General features: G+C 32.8%; 2 protein-coding genes across 5 annotated transcripts in view; one reads left to right on the top strand and one right to left on the bottom strand.

Moving 5' to 3' along the window:
* LOC126778106 (ecdysone-induced protein 74EF) overlaps window positions 1–23,023 on the top strand; it is a 161,886-nt gene that overhangs the window by 11,374 nt on the left and 127,489 nt on the right. For 3 of the 4 annotated variants that reach the window (XM_050501519.1, XM_050501493.1, XM_050501511.1), the window contains exon 2: window positions 19,550–19,632. The gene's annotated coding sequence lies outside the window, so the exon portion shown is untranslated. Of the gene's footprint in view, window positions 1–4,418; window positions 4,514–19,549; window positions 19,633–23,023 lie in introns of those variants that run through there. The other variant, XM_050501503.1, reaches the window with a different exon arrangement.
* LOC126778325 (U7 snRNA-associated Sm-like protein LSm11) overlaps window positions 15,907–23,023 on the bottom strand; it is a 32,318-nt gene continuing 25,201 nt past the window's right edge. The window contains exons 3-4 of the mRNA XM_050501837.1: window positions 17,913–18,060; window positions 15,907–17,713 (exon numbers count right to left, since the gene is read on the bottom strand). Coding sequence (XP_050357794.1) covers window positions 17,556–17,713; window positions 17,913–18,060 — 306 coding nt within the window. The 3' untranslated portion in view covers window positions 15,907–17,555. The remainder of the gene's footprint in view (window positions 17,714–17,912; window positions 18,061–23,023) is intronic.

The raw sequence follows: 23,023 nt of genomic DNA, 5'->3' as shown, positions 1-23,023 counted from the left end.
TTTCGCTGACGCTAGAAAACGACCACTACTACGACTAAGCAAAAATCTACATTTTTAATTTGTAAGGATATCTTACAATAATAAATCAGTTGTTTAGATTAACTACGAACCAAAATTGACGCATTTATTGAATGACATTACTTGATGGTAGAGTTATGTGCACACCCATCTGGGTAGATACAACCCACTCATATATTCTACCGTAAAATAGCAGTTCGTACTGTATTGTTGTTGGAAGAGGCGATCCAGCGTACCTACAGTTGATGGCGATGTAAAGCATGGTAAACATTTCTTATGTCCCAATGTGTATGGGTGGCGGTGACACTAACCACAACGTATCTATGTAATATCTTTATTTACATGACGAGCTGGTTGGAGTGGTTGCTGGATGCTTGCCTTTCACGCCATTTGTGTGCATGAACATGTCTCTTTGTCCTGAGTCTGGGTGTAATTATCTATATAAGTATGTATTTACAAAAGAAAAATAGTATATCAGTTGTCTGGTTTCCAAAGTACAAGCTCTGTACAAGCTTAATTTGGGATCAGATGGCCGTGTGTGAAAAATGTCCCAGGATATTATTATTATTATTTATTTACATTAATGCTTAGTGTAAAATATAAGTTTTAAGTCTCTACCACCAAAAACATTAAATTCGAACATTTTTGTTTCAAGTTAATTTTCTTTTTATAATTTTCAAATCATCGTTAATGTCAAGAAAGCGCTTCAGTCGCGTGACTCATATGACAAATATTAAACTGGGTCGTTGTGCAAAGCGTACGTGTGTATTGTAATGAAATTGTCTATATGTGCATAAAATTCAGCTAAAATCGCATTTCGCAATGCCCTGGTTTTGTTATTTCACTATCGTCAGCCGTATGAAGGAATTTTTATTAATTGTAACAATATTGATGAAACGTGAACATATTCTTCGTTTTCGTAATAAATAAACTAAATACACACTAAACGATAGTATAATATTTGTTTTGACGCTTAGTCTAGCACAATAGTAACATTCTATAGAACCTTCAGTTCCGGAATATACAAAATAATATCCTCGTTAACACAATATTTATACTCTTATATCTTATGTATAATTTATATTATTACTCTATATTCGTTTTTCATTTCATTTGAAGTGTTACGTAGCCTGTGTTTATAAGCTATGTCTATTACAAACTTCATCCTAATCCATCCAGCTGTTTTTGCGTAATGGCGTATCATAGCGAAATTAACAAAATTATAATAGTAATGGGACAATGTTACTATATCGAGGGATGACTACCTGATAGGAGTTCGACTATCTTCGTAAGTCACATCCGCCCACAGACTGTAATGCCCACACAATCCTTTTCATTCGAGGAAATGAAAGATTACTCAAGAAAAAGTAAAATTCGTTCTATATTCTAGGAATACGCAGCTAAATAGCAAACGTAGCGTGTTATTTTAAGTTCTATTATCATGTGCGTAATTTAATTATTAAAGTATATACATACATAATTTATTGTATATACATACATAATTATATTTTCGTTTCAAATATACTTTGATATAATGTATTTTCATTGTGTACTATATAATAATTGTATGCCGTAGTAAATAGTGAAAGTCGAACAGTGTTGTTTGAGTAGGTATTTACATATATACAAACATGTATTTGAATAAATGTAATGTAATTAAGTTTTTCAAAATTCAATATAAAATATATACCATAATTCGGAAGCCGTTTTTATTATATTATATGTGTACCCATCTTTATTATTTTTTTATTTATGAAAAATATGTTAATATAAAAAAAGCCGAGATGGCCCAGTGGTTAGAACGCGTGAATCTTATCCGATGATCGTGGGTTCAAACCCGGGCAAGCACCACTTTATTTTCATGTGCTTAATTTGTGATTATAATTCATCTCGTGCTTAACGGCGAAGGAAAACATCGTGAGGAAACCTGCATGTGTCTAATTTCATTGAAATTCTGCCACATGTGTATTCTACCAACCCGCATTGGAGCAGCGTGGTGGAATAAGCTCCACAACCTTCTCCTCAAAAGGGAGAGGAGGCCTTAGCCCAGCAGTGGGACATTAACAGGCTGTTACTGTTACTGTTACTGTATGTTAATACGTGATAAATTAAACAGAGGTCGCTGTTCATGTTGACTACGTTAAACGGCTGTTTCATTTGATAAGTTTAATTAAAAATTCAACAATATTTTTTAATTTTGTTATTTATCCGTCTAAAAACGCAATATTTTGAGTAGTTGTTGTTTTAATTCATTTGAGAATTGTGGGTGAGCTATGCCTCATATAATGGTACGTAGGTATCGTTGCGTAGTAGTATAAGTCACCGATACAGACTAATGCCCCGTCAACCATGGGATCCAAAATGTTATTTCTTGCAGAGATGTATTAAAGTAAACTGAGAACACTTATATTCTTTATATAGCGTAATAATCAGTAAAGTTATGCCTTTAATAAATTATTAAAAATCGGTATTCTGATAAACATATCACTACTTACTAAAAGCGAAATTAAAGCCGTAAACAGGACAACTATATATTTTATATATTTATTGGATTAACACGTTTTTTTTTCTTATTAATGTTGTATGTAATGCATGTAATGTTTTTTTTAACTATATTTTAAGAATGGCGTTCATTATAAATACACTTTAAATCAAGTCCGTGGTACAAGTACAAATACAAAGTTATATTGTTGTTTAACGTTTAGTATACAAATGTATCTTTAGAATATATGTCAGTATATTAAAATATAGATTCAATTCGTATATATTTTCATATCAACTTCACTTCTGAACGTTTTCTTAATCGTCTTTAGGTGAACAGCTCAACGCGTTCGGAATCCGGTAGTGACACAGACCTATTCAATCAGAGCGAGACGAAGATAGGCGATCGCCCGAGCGAGAGCAGGAAAGAACCAACAAGGTTATGTTCTCAATGCCGGGCGCCATTACGCTACTACTCAGCGCCAAGCTAGAACCAATTACAATTTTATCTATATCGATTTAAACTCCAACATTTCGTTAATGAACCTGTTTCGATAATGACATGGATTTTTTTCTTTATCTTTATATGTACTTGCTTATTTAAGGTCATTTTTTGCATTTTCGATCAATAATAGGCTTTAAACGTAACGTGACCTATAAAAGACTTTATATTTTTGTGTGAAATTGTGGCAAATTTTTTAAGTATGTCTAGTCTGTGCTAGATATGAAGGTCATTATTTAAAAGTAGGCCGTAAACGTATATTTTTACATACGATGAACAAATTACGTATATCATCAATAATAATTAATTTGTAGGCTGAGATTTGTGAGAGCTATTATAAATATTATTAAAGGTTATTTACAATGTTATCTGGCTCACGATCTATTAAATGTAATTTTTTCTCAATAAAATTGTTAATATATAGACGTTAATTACATTTGATTAAATAAACAATACCTTAAGCAACTTCTTCTGCTCTTGTTCTTCTTCTGTTGTTACAGTCTACTATTTTGAAGAGGTTTTATAATCGAAAATTTTATAGGCAACCGAAAGAGCCATATAAGGCCACAATGAGCCAACCTTACTAGCCGTTAAGGCCACGCGGCCTGACATAGACCCAGATATTGTGACATTGGCACTACATTCAAGCACTGAGGTCATTCGTTCATTTAAAAATAAACGACTCGCTCCGCGCCATTTCTGCATTTTGACAGTTGTAACATGGAATCTCTATTTGTATTAAATATATTATTTTAAGAGTTTTTACGTCAGACAATTCAAATAGTTTAGTAGTAGAAAAATTACATTTCAAACGTTTTTAAGCAAATAAAAATAAGTCTCGTTCCCTTTTTTGACTCTCACAAAACTGGACTGTTACTGTGATTATTTTATAACCTAGCGAGAAGTACAGTGCTACACCCACCTTATTGGAATTAAATTAATTATTACAAACCAAATTGTAATATTCAACTACTATGTTCAATCTCTATTATGAATAAAGATATTCCTATTAATATCATTATAAATACATAGTTATAGAATAAATGTAAAACTAAACGATACAAAAAATATTGAAAATAATATCAATTGCGATACAACAGGATCCGAACCCGTACCTCTTCGGGTATCTCGGCCAAGGTTGTCTGTCAAAGCTGTGATCACTTGGCTTACGTTTTCTTAATAATGTATTTTTATATTAAAAGAAAATGAGACTACATTCAAGAACTTTGAACACTTTTAACGAGAATGTGTGTGTATTTCTTGCTTAGCCGATATTATTGTTACCATTATATTTATCTGTATATATTTTAATTATATATGTAAAAAGAACGGAATTTCTTGTAATTATAAAGTTTAAAACATTAACCTATATCGTAATGAATTAGACCAACAATAAATTACACAGGCGTGCGGCGTGTGGCGTGCGGCGTGCGGCAGGCGGCGGGCTTATTCCAAGGCACGTCGGAAGGTCTGCAGAAAGGATAAGAATAAATGACGTGACGTCAGCCACAGGTCACACTTTATTGACATTTTGATTATTACAAACAAATAGACGACTTTTTTCGATTACATCATTCTAAACACTGCTAAGTACAATAAAAATATATATTATTATTAATTCTCCTTACCGTTACGTTATACCGTTATGTTTACTGGTGGTTGGGCTTTGTGCAAGCTCGTCTGGGTAGGTACCACCCACTCATCAGATATTCTACCGCAAAACAGCAATACTTGATATTGTTGTGTTCTGGTTTGAAGGGTGAGTGAGCCAGTGTAATTACAGGCACAAGGGACATAAAATCTTAGTTCCCAAGGTTGGTGGCGCATTGGCTATAAGCGATGGTTGACATTTCTTACAATGCCAATGTCTAAGGGCGTTTGGTGACCACTTACCATCAGGTGGCCCATATGCTCGTCCACCTTCCTATTCTATAAAAAAAAAAAAAAAAGTTATACATGGTAATTTTTTTTTCGCATGTGACCACAGATTATATAATACATTGATTTTCAATTATCATAAATATATACAGTAACTATATATAGTATTTTCCTTCGTTAAAAATAAGTACCCGGGTTCGTGAGCCTCGTTCGGCTCTATTGTTAGTCAGCTATAAAAAAAGGGTTTTTTTTTGTTGCCGAGATATACAAAATAAATTGATATGTATTATATACAGTCAGTTTTAATAATATTATAATATTATTTTTAAAAAACGATACATATAAGCGATATGTATTTTGTTTTTTTATATATATGTAGTTTTTATATATGTCTAGATTAAGCGCAATATATGCATAAAGGAAAAATACATTGCCCGTTATTAGACCTAATTAAATTAAAATATTAAGTGTGTAAAATGTCGCCGTATTGTGTCAATATTTTGAGTCCATATTACATAAAAGGTTATTTCATAATACTGAGTTTGGCTTTTTTTATTTTAGAATACTGTATATAAATTACTAAAAATTGTTAATTATTTAAAAAAAAACAATTTGTATGCTACAAGTATTTATCAATCACTACAATAAAATCTAATAAATAAAAATAATAAAACGGTTAATATGTAGTTCATGAAATATTGACTATTGACTGTACCTTTTTTACTTTTAAGTACTACGCGCTACGGAATGCTACGCCGTAGTATTTCTACGAATGTATTCGGGTACCTTTGTCAACTTTGAAACAGAAAAAAAAAATAATATACATTTATACAAATCGATATTCGAAATGGAGAAAACTAATAAGATACTTCGTCTGGAGGTTGTTATATAGACTTACTCGTACATTTTACACAAATAACCACTTTTATAATTTAGTAATTTGTCAGTGGCATGCATTATGATGAGTACCCTATACATATTAGTAATTGTTAATTGATCCTTATCTTATATTTCAACATTTTTTATTGTTGTTTTTAATTAAATATAGTAACAAAATCGTTTTTCCTGAATACAAAGACTAATGAAATTGTTGTTTTTTTTTTATATAGAATAGGAAGGTGGACGAGCATATGGGCCACCTGATGGTAAGTGGTCACCAAACGCCCTTAGACATTGGCATTGTAAGAAATGTCAACCATCGCTTATAGAAAATTAGCCACCAACCTTGGGAACTAAGATTTTATGTCCCTTGTGCCTGTAATTACACTGGCTCACTCACCCTTCAAACCGGAACACAACAATATCAAGTATTGCTGTTTTGCGGTAGAATATCTGATGAGTGGGTGGTACCTACCCAGACGGGCTTGCACAAAGCCCTACCACCAGTAAATGTTCTTTTAATTTAGTTTATAATTATGTTCAATTTTTTAATGGTTGTGTATTACAATGGATGGCGATGAAACTATTCGCGTTTTCTAAGTTATATTGATATTATAGAACAGACAGCTTAAACTCTATTTAAATTTAGTCCCAAGTTAAATTATAAGATTATAAAAAAACTTATGAAATATCTTAAAATTTCAGACATCGCTTAACTAAATTAAGATTCTTAGAATTGCTAGTGAATATTTTGTTGAATAATAAAATTCATATTATAGTGGGTGGGAGGTGGTTGGGTGGATAAGTTCAAGTTGAGGGAGTTCGCTAGGCAACGCTACACGTGGCGAACTTGCCCTCTGACCTACTATGAATAAATATTAAATGTTCTCACATTTATTACAAAAAATCTAACTGAAGAGACAAATAGTCTCTTTAGGTATACTATCTCTTTTTGACTTAAATTTTTATTATTCGCGTTAATATAAAAACACGTGAAGATAAATGATACGCTGTTTTGATGTTTGCTTATATTTTATATATAATAATATTTCACGCTTCACATTCGCTGATATTTATATGATTAGAATTCGCCTTCTAATCCCGATTTCCTAAATCCCAATTAAATATTCATAGTATATTTCTTTCGTATGTGTAATATAATTGAATTATTTAAAAAAAACACTCCAAAAAATCGTTATCATTGTTGTTGAAATTTAAAAACGGCTAAATATAGTTTGTTATTACCACATTTATTATATTTCGTATATATTATTATGACATAGTAAATAGTTAAATCCTTAGGAAGCGGACGAATTCATAGGTTCTACGCACATATAAATTATTTTCTTTATCATTTTTAATATATATATTATTTTGTATGATATGGAGATATTATTAGAAAATATTAATTAACAGGTAACATTGAAACGTGACCAGATAGATACATATGTTCACGTTATATATTGTGGCACGTATTATAATAACGAAATCCATTGTTTCTTTATCACTACACACAGTGTCAAGACAAAAATACCAAAATTACGATACATTTAGTCTATAGAACCTTTTTACTCGTGTCGGGCCATTCATACCGACTGAACTGAGTGGGGGCGCCCCCCGGGAGCCACGTGTATCAATGGGGAGTAAAGCGTGGGACACAAACGGCACAGTTTTGTTAAATTTTAAAATATTTTACATTGATAGCTATAATCACTGTTTTAACTCAAACTGTCTGGATTGATAATAACATTGTGTTATACAAGTGTGTTTCATACATTTGCAATCTTAGAACAAGACATGTTACATAATTACAAGTAAAAAAATGTTTGTTGAGGGTGTACGCTATTCCCTAGCTTGTTTCTAAGGGAAGAAGAGGGAATATGTCGTATATTTTTGTTTCAAACGTCTCATTTCTCTGCTCATCCATCATTCATGACTCCTGTTATATCGCCGTTTGATAAAAATCTTTAAATTATAAACAATATGTTAATTCAATAGTGTGTACCTTGTACAATTTTAATTGTAATTAAGAATAATTATAATTAAGAATATCATCCTGGTATTTTTATATTAATTAATTAATGTTCTCCAGACCAATTTTGGTCACGGCAGCCAATCTCGGGAGAGCCCCGACCTAGGAATTGAAAACAGGACCTCCGGGTCTGCGGCCTTACACCTAGTCACTAGACCAACGAGATATTATATGATTCATAAAAACATTACTATTGATTTATATTCGTCGAAATCACACCTTACAATGTAATATATTTACTAATTGTAGGATAATAATAAAGCTTCGGTAAGGAAGACGGTTACAGCTACGAAATATTGAATAAGATTTACAAATGACATAATTCCGAAATTTTTCGTAGTACGTGCGACGCGCGTGGCTACTACGCGATCGATAGCAGGCGGCGCCCTTTACGCGTGCCTACGCGTATCAGCCCCAGGGTGGTGCATGTTTGAATCCCTTTTACACAACTCTCCGAGGTCATATATGTGTTGGATGTTTCCACGATTAATATAATACATGTTTTTACAATAGGAATCAAGTTTAAGATTTTACTGTGTAGCTGATTGAATGTAACACTTGGACCTTAATCGAAAAACTTGGGTTCAAATTCGGGCGAGATCTTTCACGTGCTTATTTTTCTATTGTGAGGTAACTGCATGTGTCGGAAAATATTTGGGTGCGTTTATACACCAACCCTCATTCGAAGAGCATTGGGTTACTAACGGGTAGTAACTACTAGTGTTCCTGGTGCTGTATTAGAGTGATATTCTGAAGACCAAGTTGACTTCTAACTAGATCTCATATTCCATCCCCGTTACTGCTTACACAGTTATCAAGTGGATTTTTTAAAGCGGTTTTTGTGGTACGTGACTTGAGTCACCGCTCCCGAAGCAATGGTAGTCTCTTTAACTCCATTTTATAATTTTAGCTATATTTCACTTCAACAGTTTTTTACAAACAAAACATAATAAAAAAACTTTGTTTGAGGCTTCGACAGATATATAATTACATAATTGTTTTGTTATTAATTAATATTATTAATGTTATGTACCACTTTACATAACGTTAGTAAGATACACTTATTTCATAATCAAACAAATAATTAGTTAATTTAAATACACAATTATTCATATATTTCAAAGGGCCTAATAAATTATATTCTTTATTTACATATTTTCACAACCAACAATTTATGTAACGGAACTAATAGTTTATTCTTACTGTTGAAAATAATTAAATTTTTTATTACATAAGTTTATTAAATAAAACGGTAAAATATGTATATATATTCACTGCCTCCGTTTTTCATGGTAATTTGATGGGAAAATCACATCTATCTTATCAAAATAAAGTAGGCTTTTACAAAAAAGGTTTTTGCGTTGGTTTCCGAACTCTTTTGAGAATTTCATGATTCAGTGAATCTTCTTAAAACAAAAGCAATTAATAGCCAAGCAAAATACAATACAATATGCTGTTTCATCTTAATATAACGATCTCTTAAAATTAGCATTATATTTAAAAAAAAAACAAGATGGCCCATTGTCTAGAACATGTATATCTTATCTAAAAGTTGTGGGTTCAAATAAGTTCACAATTTGTAACTATAAATCACGTCGAGTATGGCGGTGAAGAAAATAATCGCAAAAAGTAAGAAGGGACCCTAGTCCCAGTAGTGTGACATTGGCAGCCATTTTCTTTAAAAAAAAGGCAATTAATCTAATGTTACATACGGAAATTTAAGTTTCACGATAAAAATTACAAAGACAATAAACAAAATTGATACAAAATATAAAACTAGTTCCAATGTGCTTTTAATTGTTTGACTTTCCCTCTCGACGAGTTGACGTGAGGCGTAAGAGTTACGCTATACTTGTTTCACTTAAGTTATACAGATTAAGCATGAAATAAAAAATGTATATATTTTTGTGTATGCAATTTAAGCTGTATTACATTCGGTTCTTATGAAAGTGCTTAAGTAACTTTCGTTGTGTTATTCAAATGTAAACCGCAATTAAATATATTTATATCCAAATGCAATCTATGTTTCTATTATTTTTACTAGTTAAAACGCATTAATAATGTATTTTTATTTCTTGTATACATTGTTTGAAAGTAATATATATTTGACATAGATAAGGCCGTACTTTGAATTGTAATGTTTAACTAACTAAATAAAACTATTAATACTACCTTAAAAGTTACAGAACTAACCATCGATTTACATATTACGAGTAAAACAAATGGAAATAATCCCTTATTTGATTTTTTTGAATTTCGTACTGCAGAAAATCTACCATAGTTAGAAAATAGTTTAAATACGAGCATAGTTAATAGCCACAATATTTCTAGTCACATTCGTTCCAAGATATGAAACAGGATGCAGTTTTCAGGAAAATGTAGAGAAAATCATGAAACGGGTCACACAATAGCTAACAATAACTTTTACGAGCAGTAAAGGCGAACGCGTAAAAAGTATTTAGCTTCTTTTACTGCGGCGATTTCCTGATGGGCTTACTTTCGCGCCCTGCACCCGCCGGGCTTTTCACGTCTTCCCTGAGAAAACTGTAGCCATCCCGCTCGTTTGTATGACGCCATCTCGCTTCAAGGTCGACGACCGGGGCAGCGAGCGCGCGAAAGTACTTTCACTGCGCTGGCGCATGCAAGTCTCTAACGTTCGTTGCTTCGTACGCGTATGCGTTCGTGTTGTATGGACTTTTGTATGGTAGACGCAGGATAACGCGTTTCATATATATACATCGACTCTTCTAAAGACGATGTATTGACGATGTTAGGAAGTTAAGTACTTAAACTGACTCCAGAAACGCCGTCTCGCAATTTCAATTAATCTTCCAATTTAGGAGCATGTTCCAATAACTTTAACTGAGATTCAATTTTATTTTTCTTTTACTATGGACATCAGGCGAAATATTATCCACTATTTTTTATTATAAAATTTATAGTTTAAAGGATCACAAGCAAATCCTAAAAGGACTATTCTACACGATAATCACGGTCAGGACAGTCATGCCTTGTTATACTATAACACCAGTAAGGGTGTTATTTGTCGAGTAAACTGCTCTTTCATAGAAAACATTATAATCTTATATACAATTCTAATCATATAAACGGATTATAGAAATTGTTGAAATATTTGTTATATAAGTATACGATTAACGAATCAACTATTAAGAAAATTTCGAATACATCACAACGCGAGTAGAACATAAAAAAACATTTGTGAAATCGTTGGAAAAATTACATAAGACAGTCATTTGAAATGAGAAAATAATTGGAAAACGTGTTAACTGCACTCAAGTTATTATCTAACAAGAGTTGCATCATTTGTGTTATAATATTAATTATTGTTTGTGTCACAGAAAATAATATACGAGTGGGAATTTCAACAGCACTTGAAAGCAACTAAATCAAATGAAAACGGCTCTATATATATTCGAAGATATATATGACTTCAAAGAAATATTAGATTTTTATTCGGTTGCAATTATTTATTTTAATCCTTTAATATTGAAATCTTAAAAAAATCAGAAAAAAAGTCTTGAAAATTTTTTTTTGTTGGAAAGGAGCTTTTGTCACATTTAAATATTATGAAAAATACTAAGATAAAAAAATTAATATTTTTATGGGCTCGAGTTTCATTTGAAGTTGGTAACGTTTTGTCATGGCCTATTAGCTCTTCAATCTAAATTAAACAATATCCATATATAAATATTATTGTTTAAAATATATATATAATATAAATATATATATTGCATCTTCATTTATTATTCATCGCTGCCATAGTTGCCCATAGATCTATAAATAAATAGGGTAGAGCTGACCATTATCAAATAGAAATAAAGGTTTATAATTTTTCATGTTGTTATATAAATTTGAAGCTCTACATTACCTTAAATACTATTTTAATCACTTGCTCACATTATTCAGGCTATTGAAGTTCACATATCAGCTTTAGAGAAATATATTCTGTCTGTCAACTGTTCTTGGTTAAAGTTATCTAGTGTTTATCACGTGATGGTCGTAAATACTATGTTGTAAGCATATAACTGATTCTATCGTGAACCGGTCTTTGTGTATTGACATCGAACTCAGCCACACTAAATTGTCAAATAAACAATAATTTTATTATATATGTGTAGTTGGAAACGTAGGTAATATTTTAATTAAATACAATGATCATGTTGAATAATAATCAATGTATGTAATTTGTTATTCTTTAATACTCTCTATAATAAGGTAATTAAGTTCAAAACAGCGTGATTAGAAGTCTAAAAAGTGGACGCGAATGTTTTTTTGTTAAAAAAATAAAAACAAATAATCACGATGTCGTGTGGTATATCAATCAGAGGTAGGAAGCGGGAGTGAAAGCCGGGTTAGTCGTCACGATGCGCACGCGCACCGAAACTTGAGCGCAATGCACACTGATTGCACTCCTAGATCAGAATAACAGAGACTTTTTATACAATTAGTTTTAAATTAAAACTTTTTTTTATTTTGCTTGTAAGTTATTTAGTTTGTCTAATTAAATACTAAATCTAGGTATATTTACTTTTTAATTGCTTTGAAAATGTCAAGTTCGAGTCATTAGCGATCGATAGTGTAATGGCATGGCAAATTTAGTATAAAATCAAGTTCAAAGTTATAGTTTCCAGCATAAATCATATTCTTCTTGAAATGTTAAATATAATGTCACAAGGTGTTCTATTTGTACTCATTAAAGGCCAAATGGGCGGGAATAATCTGTCACTGTCAGGTGCCACTTTGACATTTTCTTTTTTTTTTTTTGTTCAATGATGTTAATAAATGTGCAAAGGATTGAACTCACCAACGTTTTGTTTTAATCATTATTAGTTTTTATGCCACACAATAAATAAAGCAGTGAATAAATTAAACAACATCTTTAACATAATATTTATATGCAAATCATCAATCTATATAATCTTTATAATTAATTTAGCTGTCATAATTTAGATTAATTTATACAATTCAATAACTAAAAGTATCCATAAATATCGATTTTCTATATTTACACCTAATAATAACTAAAAAAAAATTATATTCAGAAAAAAAATTAGCAGATTTATTTAGTAAAATTACAGTATTTGGCTCATATTTTCTTGTGTAGACATGGCTTAAAAGCGAAACGCGTACAAGAAAATGGCGGTAGGTAATTGTCAACAGTAGCGCAATTACAACTGATATAATTCTGGCGGGCAGTGCTCGTAATTGCCGCTTGCATAACTATCACTTCTCGTAATGCCTCTCTTACTTTTGTTTTGTTCACTAAACAGACTCATGTTTAATATATTATAATTGTAATTCAATTCATAAATAATGAATTTTATAAAGACAATTATTAATGTAAACAGAGGCCGTGAAAATTAAGTTATTCAGACTATAAGAATTCCATATCAGGCGCCGCTTCAAACGGATTCATCGCCTACGCGGAGTACAGTTTCATAATTAATGACTCAGCCGCGACCTTCGCGAAATTGGTCGCAGGTGGGCTCTAGGTTCGAATCCGGTTGATATATGTATTTCGTTTTATTACAATGGTATTGTTTTAGTAAAATATTCAATAAAAAATCCATGCATACCATTAGGAAATAGATATCTAATTCTACAACATCGTAATCAAACATGAATTCAACGCTTTTTTTTACTTTTAACACATGGTATAAAAACGGCTAGCAGAAGTAGTTTTATTTCAGCTCAGTTAATAGTAATATCAAAGGAATGAGCCAGCCTACACGGGCACGTGTCCGCCAGTCGCGCGTTCGAGTCCCGGCCGCGGCTATTTGCAGTAAATGGGTCAAGCGATCCCAACTTAGATGCAAGAACGAATACAAAAAGAGTAAAGCGTGGAAGCTGGTGTTACCGTGCGAGTGAACTATAGTTTAACCAAACAGTCGCGATCATTAAAGCAAGATTAACATTCCGTTAAGGAATATTGTATTATATAAGAGATTTGTTTCAATTCAATTATTTACGTATTTAAAATTAATCCAAAAAATCAACTTAAGCAACGCTTAAAATAAAAATGTTCTTAATTATACTTGTCGGTGAATATCAATAGCATAGGCGTTGGGAATGCGCCTGCATGACGTGTATGTCTATTGCTGTTTGACTGGAAGACTATAGGGACTGGGAGATACTTATTTGTTGGTAAAGTTTCTCCTTCACCAGAGGCTGAATGTAACTCGTATGTGGAGTTCAACCTATCAAGGTTTTATTGCCGTAAAAGAATAGTGGGTGACATTGGTCGGCGAGTATATACATAATTTAAATAACATTATTGTACATTTATTATTATGTACATTACGGAAGTGTCTCCTTGTCGACTCGTTAGCCTTATACGAGCAACGCGTTTATTTTATTATTATATGTGTTTTAACACACCACTATGGCCATAAAGCATTTTTAATACGAGCATTGTTTTTATGTTGTAAATTTTGTTTCAAACTACTACTAGTACTACTATTTATTCATTCTAGTACATAGGATTTATACATTTCTTAGGTCTATAGATAGAATTGTTTGATTGAGTATAATTTAATATTACGATTGTTATTATTTATTTCAGTTTGCACGTTCAGCCTATACACCCGGCTTTATATTCGTAACAGAGACCGATGCAAGAATAACCGTTAAATATCCCACACATTTCGCTCACGGTGATGTGAAACTAATCCGGGGTTAGCGGTCCAGTGGCGCCGGGCCCGCAGTGCATCGGCCGCGTTGCGTAACACCGCTATTTATACCCACCCTCTGACTAACATCTCTACGGAACTGCGGGTGAAAGTTTGCATATTTTCGTTTCCTCGTTCCAGACAGATGATTGAAACCTTTGTCCAGTGATGGATTCCTTTTGATGCCACAATTTGATTCGTATTCGTAAAGCGGACGAGCATCTGCTTCATTTTTTTACTTATAAATTCCAACAGCTATTCGCTTTTTGCGATTATGTGTTCTTGTTATGCTGGAATTGTGTGTTTAGAAGTATAGAAAATGTACGCCTTGTATAGGCATCGCTGAGCTAGGTTGAATAAAGTATACAAATGATAAGTGACCAAGCTATAAAATAATGCAATAGAAGAGTTCAGACATAAGGGTGACGGTGTGAAGAGTACTTTAATAATATTGAACTTGTGTCGCATTAGAGAACGACTGTTCTTTTCCGAGACGTCGTAAAGGGTATATCGAGTCCCCCAGCTTCACCCAACAAGGAAGTGCGCCTACGCATTGTTCAAAACAATTGTTTTCCCATTTTCATGCGCGTTCCCGCTCGCGGCCGTCGCTCCCAGCTCCCGCTGATGACCGCCGGCGACCGTGCGTCGACCTTAGCCGCTGCCATCCAACTGCGCGTTATCGCATGTATTCACGACATCGCGATACCAAATTATTATATTTTTTCAATCCATTTGTATATTTCAACGAATATTAAGTACAGCAATGTAAGCAGCAGTGTAAACTATGCTTTAGATAAAACAGATGCACGCCAACCTTTAAATATTTATACGAGGAGCTTGTTGATATGTTCTTTACTTTAAACGCTCGATATTTTATCGTTTCACAATATTTATAAAGTTTAAGATAGTTTTTTGATGCATTAGATGAAGCTATTTATATATCTTCGATTTGCAGACGACGGCCGTTGAGTGCGACGCCCCCTGGCGGCGGTCCAATCACCTACGTTTTTGGGGGTAAAAACCAATATGTCACTGAACATCGCTATTTATGAAATATTTCGTACGTTTCAAAGAATCTTCTAAATCTAAATAGACATTACGGCGCACCGAAGCATAAAATTGGTTATTTACGAGTACGTGAATTAAAAACTTACGGTATATTTTGAAAAATTAATACACAGTTCATAAATTGACATCCAAATGTGACGTCCAAAAATCGAAAACGGTAGACAATGTTGCCATACCATGTAGTATTTTAAATTTCGAACAATGAAAAAAGCAAGTCGATTAAAATGGGAAAGTACAAATAAAACGAAAAATACGATAATAATCTTTATAAAAAAACATTAACATAGTATAACTAAATTATATCTTTTATAAGTTACAACTATATATTATCAGATTAATATACTTTTTACAATCCCTAATTTATCGTCACCTGTTTAGTGACTCATTGGCTCAAATGTTGCAACTGTCTTCAAACCAGTTGACATTTTCTACACAATTGGATGCGATGACAGTGCAATCTATTATCGCTATAATATTACTTTTCGTAAATCGAAACAAACATTTTGTAAAGATTTTTATGTGTTCGAGAACTTATTTTTCTATATTATAAAACGTCATAATAAAACCGGCTACGATTAAAGGTAGATGCTGTTTCGGCTTTCTTGCGCGCATTCGATACTATTTTATGATCACTGCTAGAGACAAGAGCACAAAGTTTTATTGTTACATATATATAATGTAAACACATAGTGTAGTGTGTGTGTCTGTCTGTGTATGTGTGTGTGTGTGTGTGTGTGTTAATTTGAACAATAACAAGACGAATCGGTTAAAGTTATAAACTTTACAACATTAGGGTTATTGTTAATTTTTTTAATTACAATTTTTCAAGGTTGTATTATTTAAATGAATTCGCGTATTTTCGAAATAACACTTATTTATACAATTGTGTATAAAGTAACGGTTTTGATATTGGTTTCTATGTTAAAGAAGGTACATAAATATTAAAAAATATAATTTACAATAATAAATAATCAACTCAAAAATATAACACAGGAGCAAATTCCATCCACAATAACCCATGTACTTGAAACACGGAAATAATTAATATTTTTAACATTATACAGACACGTCAAATTAAAAACAAATCAAGTATTTCTCATGTTTTTTTTCAATTGAAACGTGTTTGTAGATGTTATACATATGTTATATATATATATGGCAAAACAACAGATAAAATAATGTATTCTTTTTGTGCACTTTATGTCTAGATCATATAAAAATAATCTGTCAAAAATTGACAAACAACTTCTACGTTTGTTTTTAAAACAAAATTTAATGTTATTTATTATAAATGTTTGCACACGTTCAATCCAAAGATCGTGCCACCACTTTCTTTGTTTAAATTCCACTATATAAAAAGATTATAAATAATTATTTCAAACAAAAAACTTGTTTCTTTTCAAACGAATATCGAAATGTTACCTTACTTTGATTGAAAAAAATAAGGTTAAGTACAAAAAGTTTGTTTGAACGAGTCAGCTCAAGAAATAACGGACAGATTAAAAAAATATTGCCTAGCCTATAAATTGGATAGCCTATTTATTGAGAAATTATAAGCTATATAACATCATCAAAGACCCACGAGCGGAGCAGTATCGTTAACCGCGGGCGAAACCGTGCGTAGCAACTAGTATATAAATATAATTAAACAAAAGTATAATATATATTTAAATCAATGGAACTACACAAACACAGAAAAACAAGAAAGGATTCGTAATATAAGCTAGCGGTAATAAATTCAAAACTGATTAGCATTTGAATGACTTCGGGATTCTCGACAACTGGTAATAATAAGAAACATTTCATTGTCTTTATAAAAATTATCTCGTTGCTATAATAACGACAATGTTCATTTTTGTTTTCAATCATGATTTTAGTCACCGAGTTCAATCCAAATAAATCTGTATCCACGAACCCATCTTGGATCAGCCAGCCCTGAATCTTATCAGATACTTTCGGCACATTAGTGGGACTTCCTAGGCTTTCAATTTACTTATTTTATTTGAAGTTATCGTTCAATGATATTAACGAGTACGACGTGTTCACCCCTGACCATTATTTGTGGTAGATGCCTCGTGCACTCCCACACCCCACCACCCAATGGGGTTTCAGTGACCACCGGAACTGGTGATAGAGCAGCCGCTGAGCCTTTAGGTACTGGTTTGCCTGATGATAATAGCAAAGTAGGGAATTATAATTGACGCGTGAATAGCTTTTAATTATTCTAATGTTATAATTATAATTAAATTTATTTGAAATGTTTAATTCAGATGATAAATAAGTAGCATATTTTCTCATAATGAGAATATCTAATATCGAGACCTAACATTAAAATTCTATTCATTCCTTGCGTTTATTTTCTTACCCAAAGCCGGTGGTATTTTTCTCTTCGACGGAGCCTTCCTATTCCAAACCTCCAGGACATCCGTCATTGCCAGGTTCCACTGCTTGTCAAATGCCACCAGAGTCGCGTGTAGCACACCGCGTATACCATTCGCATTACGAGTGATTACCTGCGAAATTATTAATACAATAAGTGGATTCGCCCGCCATTCCAATGACGTCACAAACTTATAAATAAGCGGAATTTAAATTAGAAAATCATAGTCTCAAATTGTCATATAAATTTAGTCTTAGAAGATTATCAGTACCGTCTAAAGATGTAAAATTTGCAAATACGAGGGATCTTCTAACTTGGAGGGGAATAAATAGAAACATTTGACATTACTTGAAAACACATAATACTAGAAAAATTTAAAAGAAGGGTAAAAATAAAAAGACAATATGAGTAACTAAACATCCAAATAGTTAAGTGACATTTTGACATTATCTTACGGCATTACATAAAAATGTCATTTAGCTCGTGTTTAGGCATAAATATAATAATAATATAATAAATAAACACTCATTTCTCTCTTTCTGTCATCATTAATTTGACATTTGACGAAAAAAGTCAAAGCATTGTTAAACTTATCACCTCTTTAACAACATGTATAAGTGAATCTATTAATGCTTAACAAGTTATTTAAAGAACGAACGAAACGTGTGAAATATAAACATAATCTCTATTTATTGATTTATTATTGCTCCGTATATTTGCATCTTCGAATGCACTCCATGACACGACAAATCTCGACGACACTGATTTAAACTCGACACGAACCCGGACAAGCATCATTGAATTTTCATGTGTTTATAATTGTGTGCGATTTTTTAATGACATTGGTAGGCGGACGGGCAAATAGCCCACCTGATCTTAAGTGGTCACTGCCGTCTATAGACATTGGCGATGTAAGAGATATTAATAATTTCTTACATCGCCAATGCGGTACCAACTTTCGGAACGAAGATGTTAAGTCCCTTGTGCCTGTAGTTACACTGTCTCACTCACCCATCAAACCGGAACGCAGCGATACTATGTATTGCTTTTTAGCGGTACAATATCTGATGAGTAGGTGGCACTTACCCAGACGAACTTGCGCAAAGACCTATATGTATGTTTCGGCCGAAATTCTGCCACATGTGTATCCTCCCACATTAAACAGCATGGTAGAATACGCTCCAAACCTCCTAATCAAAAGAAGAAGGACGAATTGAACATTTACTTGGTGTTACATTGTAGGTTGACACAAAGAATGAATTAGCTAGTATAATTGTAGGCACAGGAATACCACGTAGGTTCTTTGGTTCGCTGCGCGTGACTGTACGGTACACTTAATACCCTGACATTACCCTCTGCAAAAAGATCGCACATTTCCTCATACCCCTTCTCATAATACGTGAATCTTAAGAACACTTTTTTTATTGCAAGTTTAATTTGCGATGTCTGTAAGTTAGCTGAATAAAACCTTCTTAACCGACGGGTTTGATACGTGTACGTGTATTCTACACCCAGGATTCGCTACAGACGAAGTAACTCCTCAACGATCAATAGCATACACAATATTTTATATAGAGGTTTGTTAAATATTTTATTTTATTAATAGTTTATTTTTGTTACAGGATTCGCGCGGACAGTGGAACCCGCCAAATGTGTTCAAATGAAAAACTGCCTTCCATCTTATACAAGAATATTAGATTTATAAGTAAGTGTTGTAACCTAATATCTGATTTAATTTATTTAAAATTCAATTTTTTTTTAAATTTTGATCTTTGACTAGAAGTTCATAACTAATTGGACACGCATTGCTGGTGTGAGGACTGGTGTATAGCTATTACCGTCGGTGCGGGCTGGTCCGTACGTCCGTAATACCAGGCACCGCGGGAAGCCACCTTTACAGTGCCCGTCTATAGAAAACGGTGACCATTGACCACTTGCCAACAAGTGACTTTGTTCGACTGATTTAGATAAAAAATTATAATTATTTTTTAAATAAAACTCACAAACGTCGGTAAATGAAAGCATCTACATTAAGTATAAATTAATACATTAGATATATATTTAAGGCATTAAACATTATAGAATTATTGTCGTACATATGACGGCAAATCGTTCATTCAAATGCCTCAAGGTTATCGGAATTCATTTACCAATTGTTTATTACATAATTTGTGTTCGATGTTGAATAACATCGTTACTGCTGATTAATGAAAATTTATTGTCCTACCAATACATAAGCAAACCGTGCCATTGGATTATGAGAGTGAGGAAATAGAGAGGTTACCTGTGTTTTAGCACACATTTGTGCTCTATAATATTTTCTGCGCAGTTAGCTAGTATTTTGAAAAGGATCGTTATTACCGAAATCTGGCAGAAATACACCATACTGTACTATATAATAGAATTGTACCTAAAGCGTACGTGACAATACATATTTAAAATATAAAATTAAGACGAACCGATCCAAACAGGTTTATAATCAGACTAAGGAAAGAAACTAAACTGTCTGTTTTATCTTTAATTTGTTTTAAGTCGTGTTTTACATATAGCCTTCGAAGCGGATTTCATTAGGCGCCATAAAGTGCGTAAAGCCGCTAGAACAAATAAACACCTGGGTAACTTCCACCGTGAAAGAAACATTCCTTGTTTACGATACGAGGTTTATTTTTATGAGATATATAAACAATTAATTTTTAAGAATGCATTCGTAACGATTGGTTTGATTAGGACTTTTTAGAATTGATAAATTATTTTTTGATATGACTACAGTCAAGTAACAGCCTGTGAATGTCACACTGCTGGGCTAAGGCCTCCTCTCCCTTTTTGAGGAGAAGGTTTGGAGCTTATTTCACCGCGCTGCTCCAATTCGGATTGGTGGAATACACATGTGGCAGAATTTCAGTGAAATATATGTATATATATGAAATATATGTATATATATAATAATGTAGGTTTCCTCACAATGTTTTCCTTCATCGTAAAGCATCAAATGACTTATAATCACAAATTAAGCACATGAAAATTCAGTGGTACTTGCCCGGGTTCGAACCCATCCAACCGATCACCGGTTAAGATTCACGCGTTTTTACCTCTGGGCCAACTCGGCTATAATAATTGGCTTGATATGACTACATCATATCAAGCCAATTATTATTTTGTAAATGTATGATACGAAAAGTTATAAGTATGAATTTAATCCTCAAGATCAATAGTACATTTAATTTAGCCGTGACATAAAAAAGCAGTTATATTCCCGTACCGCTGAAATTATCGAGACAGAACTAAAATTAAAGAAAAAAAAACTAGCACTAGCCGATCAAGGACATTACCCGCTTATACAAACTGACCTATAATTCAATCAATCCAACACATACAAACATACACACACAGAGACGCACACACCCGCATGTTTATCACGATGTGACCTCGAGCGCGGCCGACTCAATTCGTAAGTACTCATCCAAGGTCCGACCGAAAACAACTCATATATATAGCTCTGATATTTTTCCACTGGTCGAGATAATTTAAGCAAACACAAAAACAGTTATAGTTGAGGAAGATCAGTAAGCTAAGCACGAAGGTCTTTGAGGAGGACTATTGAATATGCATAACGGCTATAAAGCAACAGGAAGACCTACGAAGTAGAGATGGATAGAATCTGTGATTGACTGAGGATAGAATAAAATAAGAGAGAGATGAATGAAAGAGAAATCAAACTGCGCTCCTGTAAAAGGGTAATCGAATGATATTTTAATTATGTAAAGATTTGTCATTTCACTAAGTTAAATTTTCGTAATGATTTTCACTTGTAAATAAGAATCAAAAATAACGTTATCAAATAATTTGAAAATGTAAAAACAGTCATAAAAGAAGTTAAAACACCATCTCTAAATTGCAAGAGGACTTAAAAGTAATGCTGATGTAGAACATATTCGTAATCCGTCATACTTTTCTAGCTATAACAGTGTCATAACACAAACTACTTTAAATAACACTACAGACTGTATTACAATAAACATTAAGAATTAGATAACAAGCATTCAAGGTGATTCGACGTAACCTTCCGAAATCGTTAATTTATGAAAAAAAGCGTCAAAACCAGGACCAAAAAAGGGCACCCGTATAAAATCGCACCGTCCGTGTGCTGTTGTGATAAAAATGGATCAACGTTTTCCGGGTTGAAAGTTGTTCTGAACAAGGTCGGAGGCGAGGGCACACCGCTCGTCAAAACGCGTCATTTTCGCATCGAACGGTAGACCTATTATGCAGAACCGTTGATTGAAGAACAATATCATTTTCGGGTTTTGTTTAGAAAACTGTTAATACAATAAAAAACTAAATTACTTTACAAGGTTATTTCTGGTGAATGGATTTTGAAATTTAAATATAACGATTGAATATGTAAAGCAAGTACATAATAATATTTCAAATATTAAAAGATATATAATTTTCGAATACGCGATAATTCCTACTTTTATTCAATCAAACCACTTAATATCTCCTAAGATTTTGTAAGGTCTCCAGAAACAGTCCTTTTTTTAAACATAAAATATGTACTTTACAAAAAAAACCTTTATTTTTTTCTGGAGAATTTGACGAACAAGCCTTTGAAGTCATTTAATTTTATTTTTTTTGGAAAATGCAAATTTGAATTTTTAAATACAAATCTTAAACATATGAATCGCTTTGACTTGTAACAAATTATCATACAAAAATGCAACGAATCTCTCGAGGTTTAAGCAATTTCCCCTCCCACACATCACACAAATGTCGCGTACGACCTTAAGAAGACCGCGGTGGGCGGGACGTCCCTTCACCTGCGCGCCACAATTGCGCTTGTCCCGGCGTTGATTGTAAAATTGCATCTCAATGCTCTTCCTACAACTGTTCCCACACCAATGTCCCGGCCTCGGGATAGAGGTGACGCAATAAATTAGCTACAATAATATAAGCAAACATTGCATACGCTATTTATCAACGGAATATTTTGCTAAAATTACCGCAGCGGATATCGAATTAAGAGATTTATTTATATAAAGTTCTGAAAATGTTATAAGTAGTATTGTCACGTAAACTAATAGCCTGTATGTCCCAAT

The sequence above is a fragment of the Nymphalis io genome, chromosome 2, assembly GCF_905147045.1.
Source record: "Nymphalis io chromosome 2, ilAglIoxx1.1, whole genome shotgun sequence".
In the NCBI taxonomy this organism is placed as follows: Eukaryota; Metazoa; Arthropoda; class Insecta; order Lepidoptera; family Nymphalidae; genus Nymphalis; species Nymphalis io.
The sequence above is the reverse complement of the archived record's forward strand: the minus strand, read 5'-3'. Positions and strand labels throughout refer to the sequence as shown.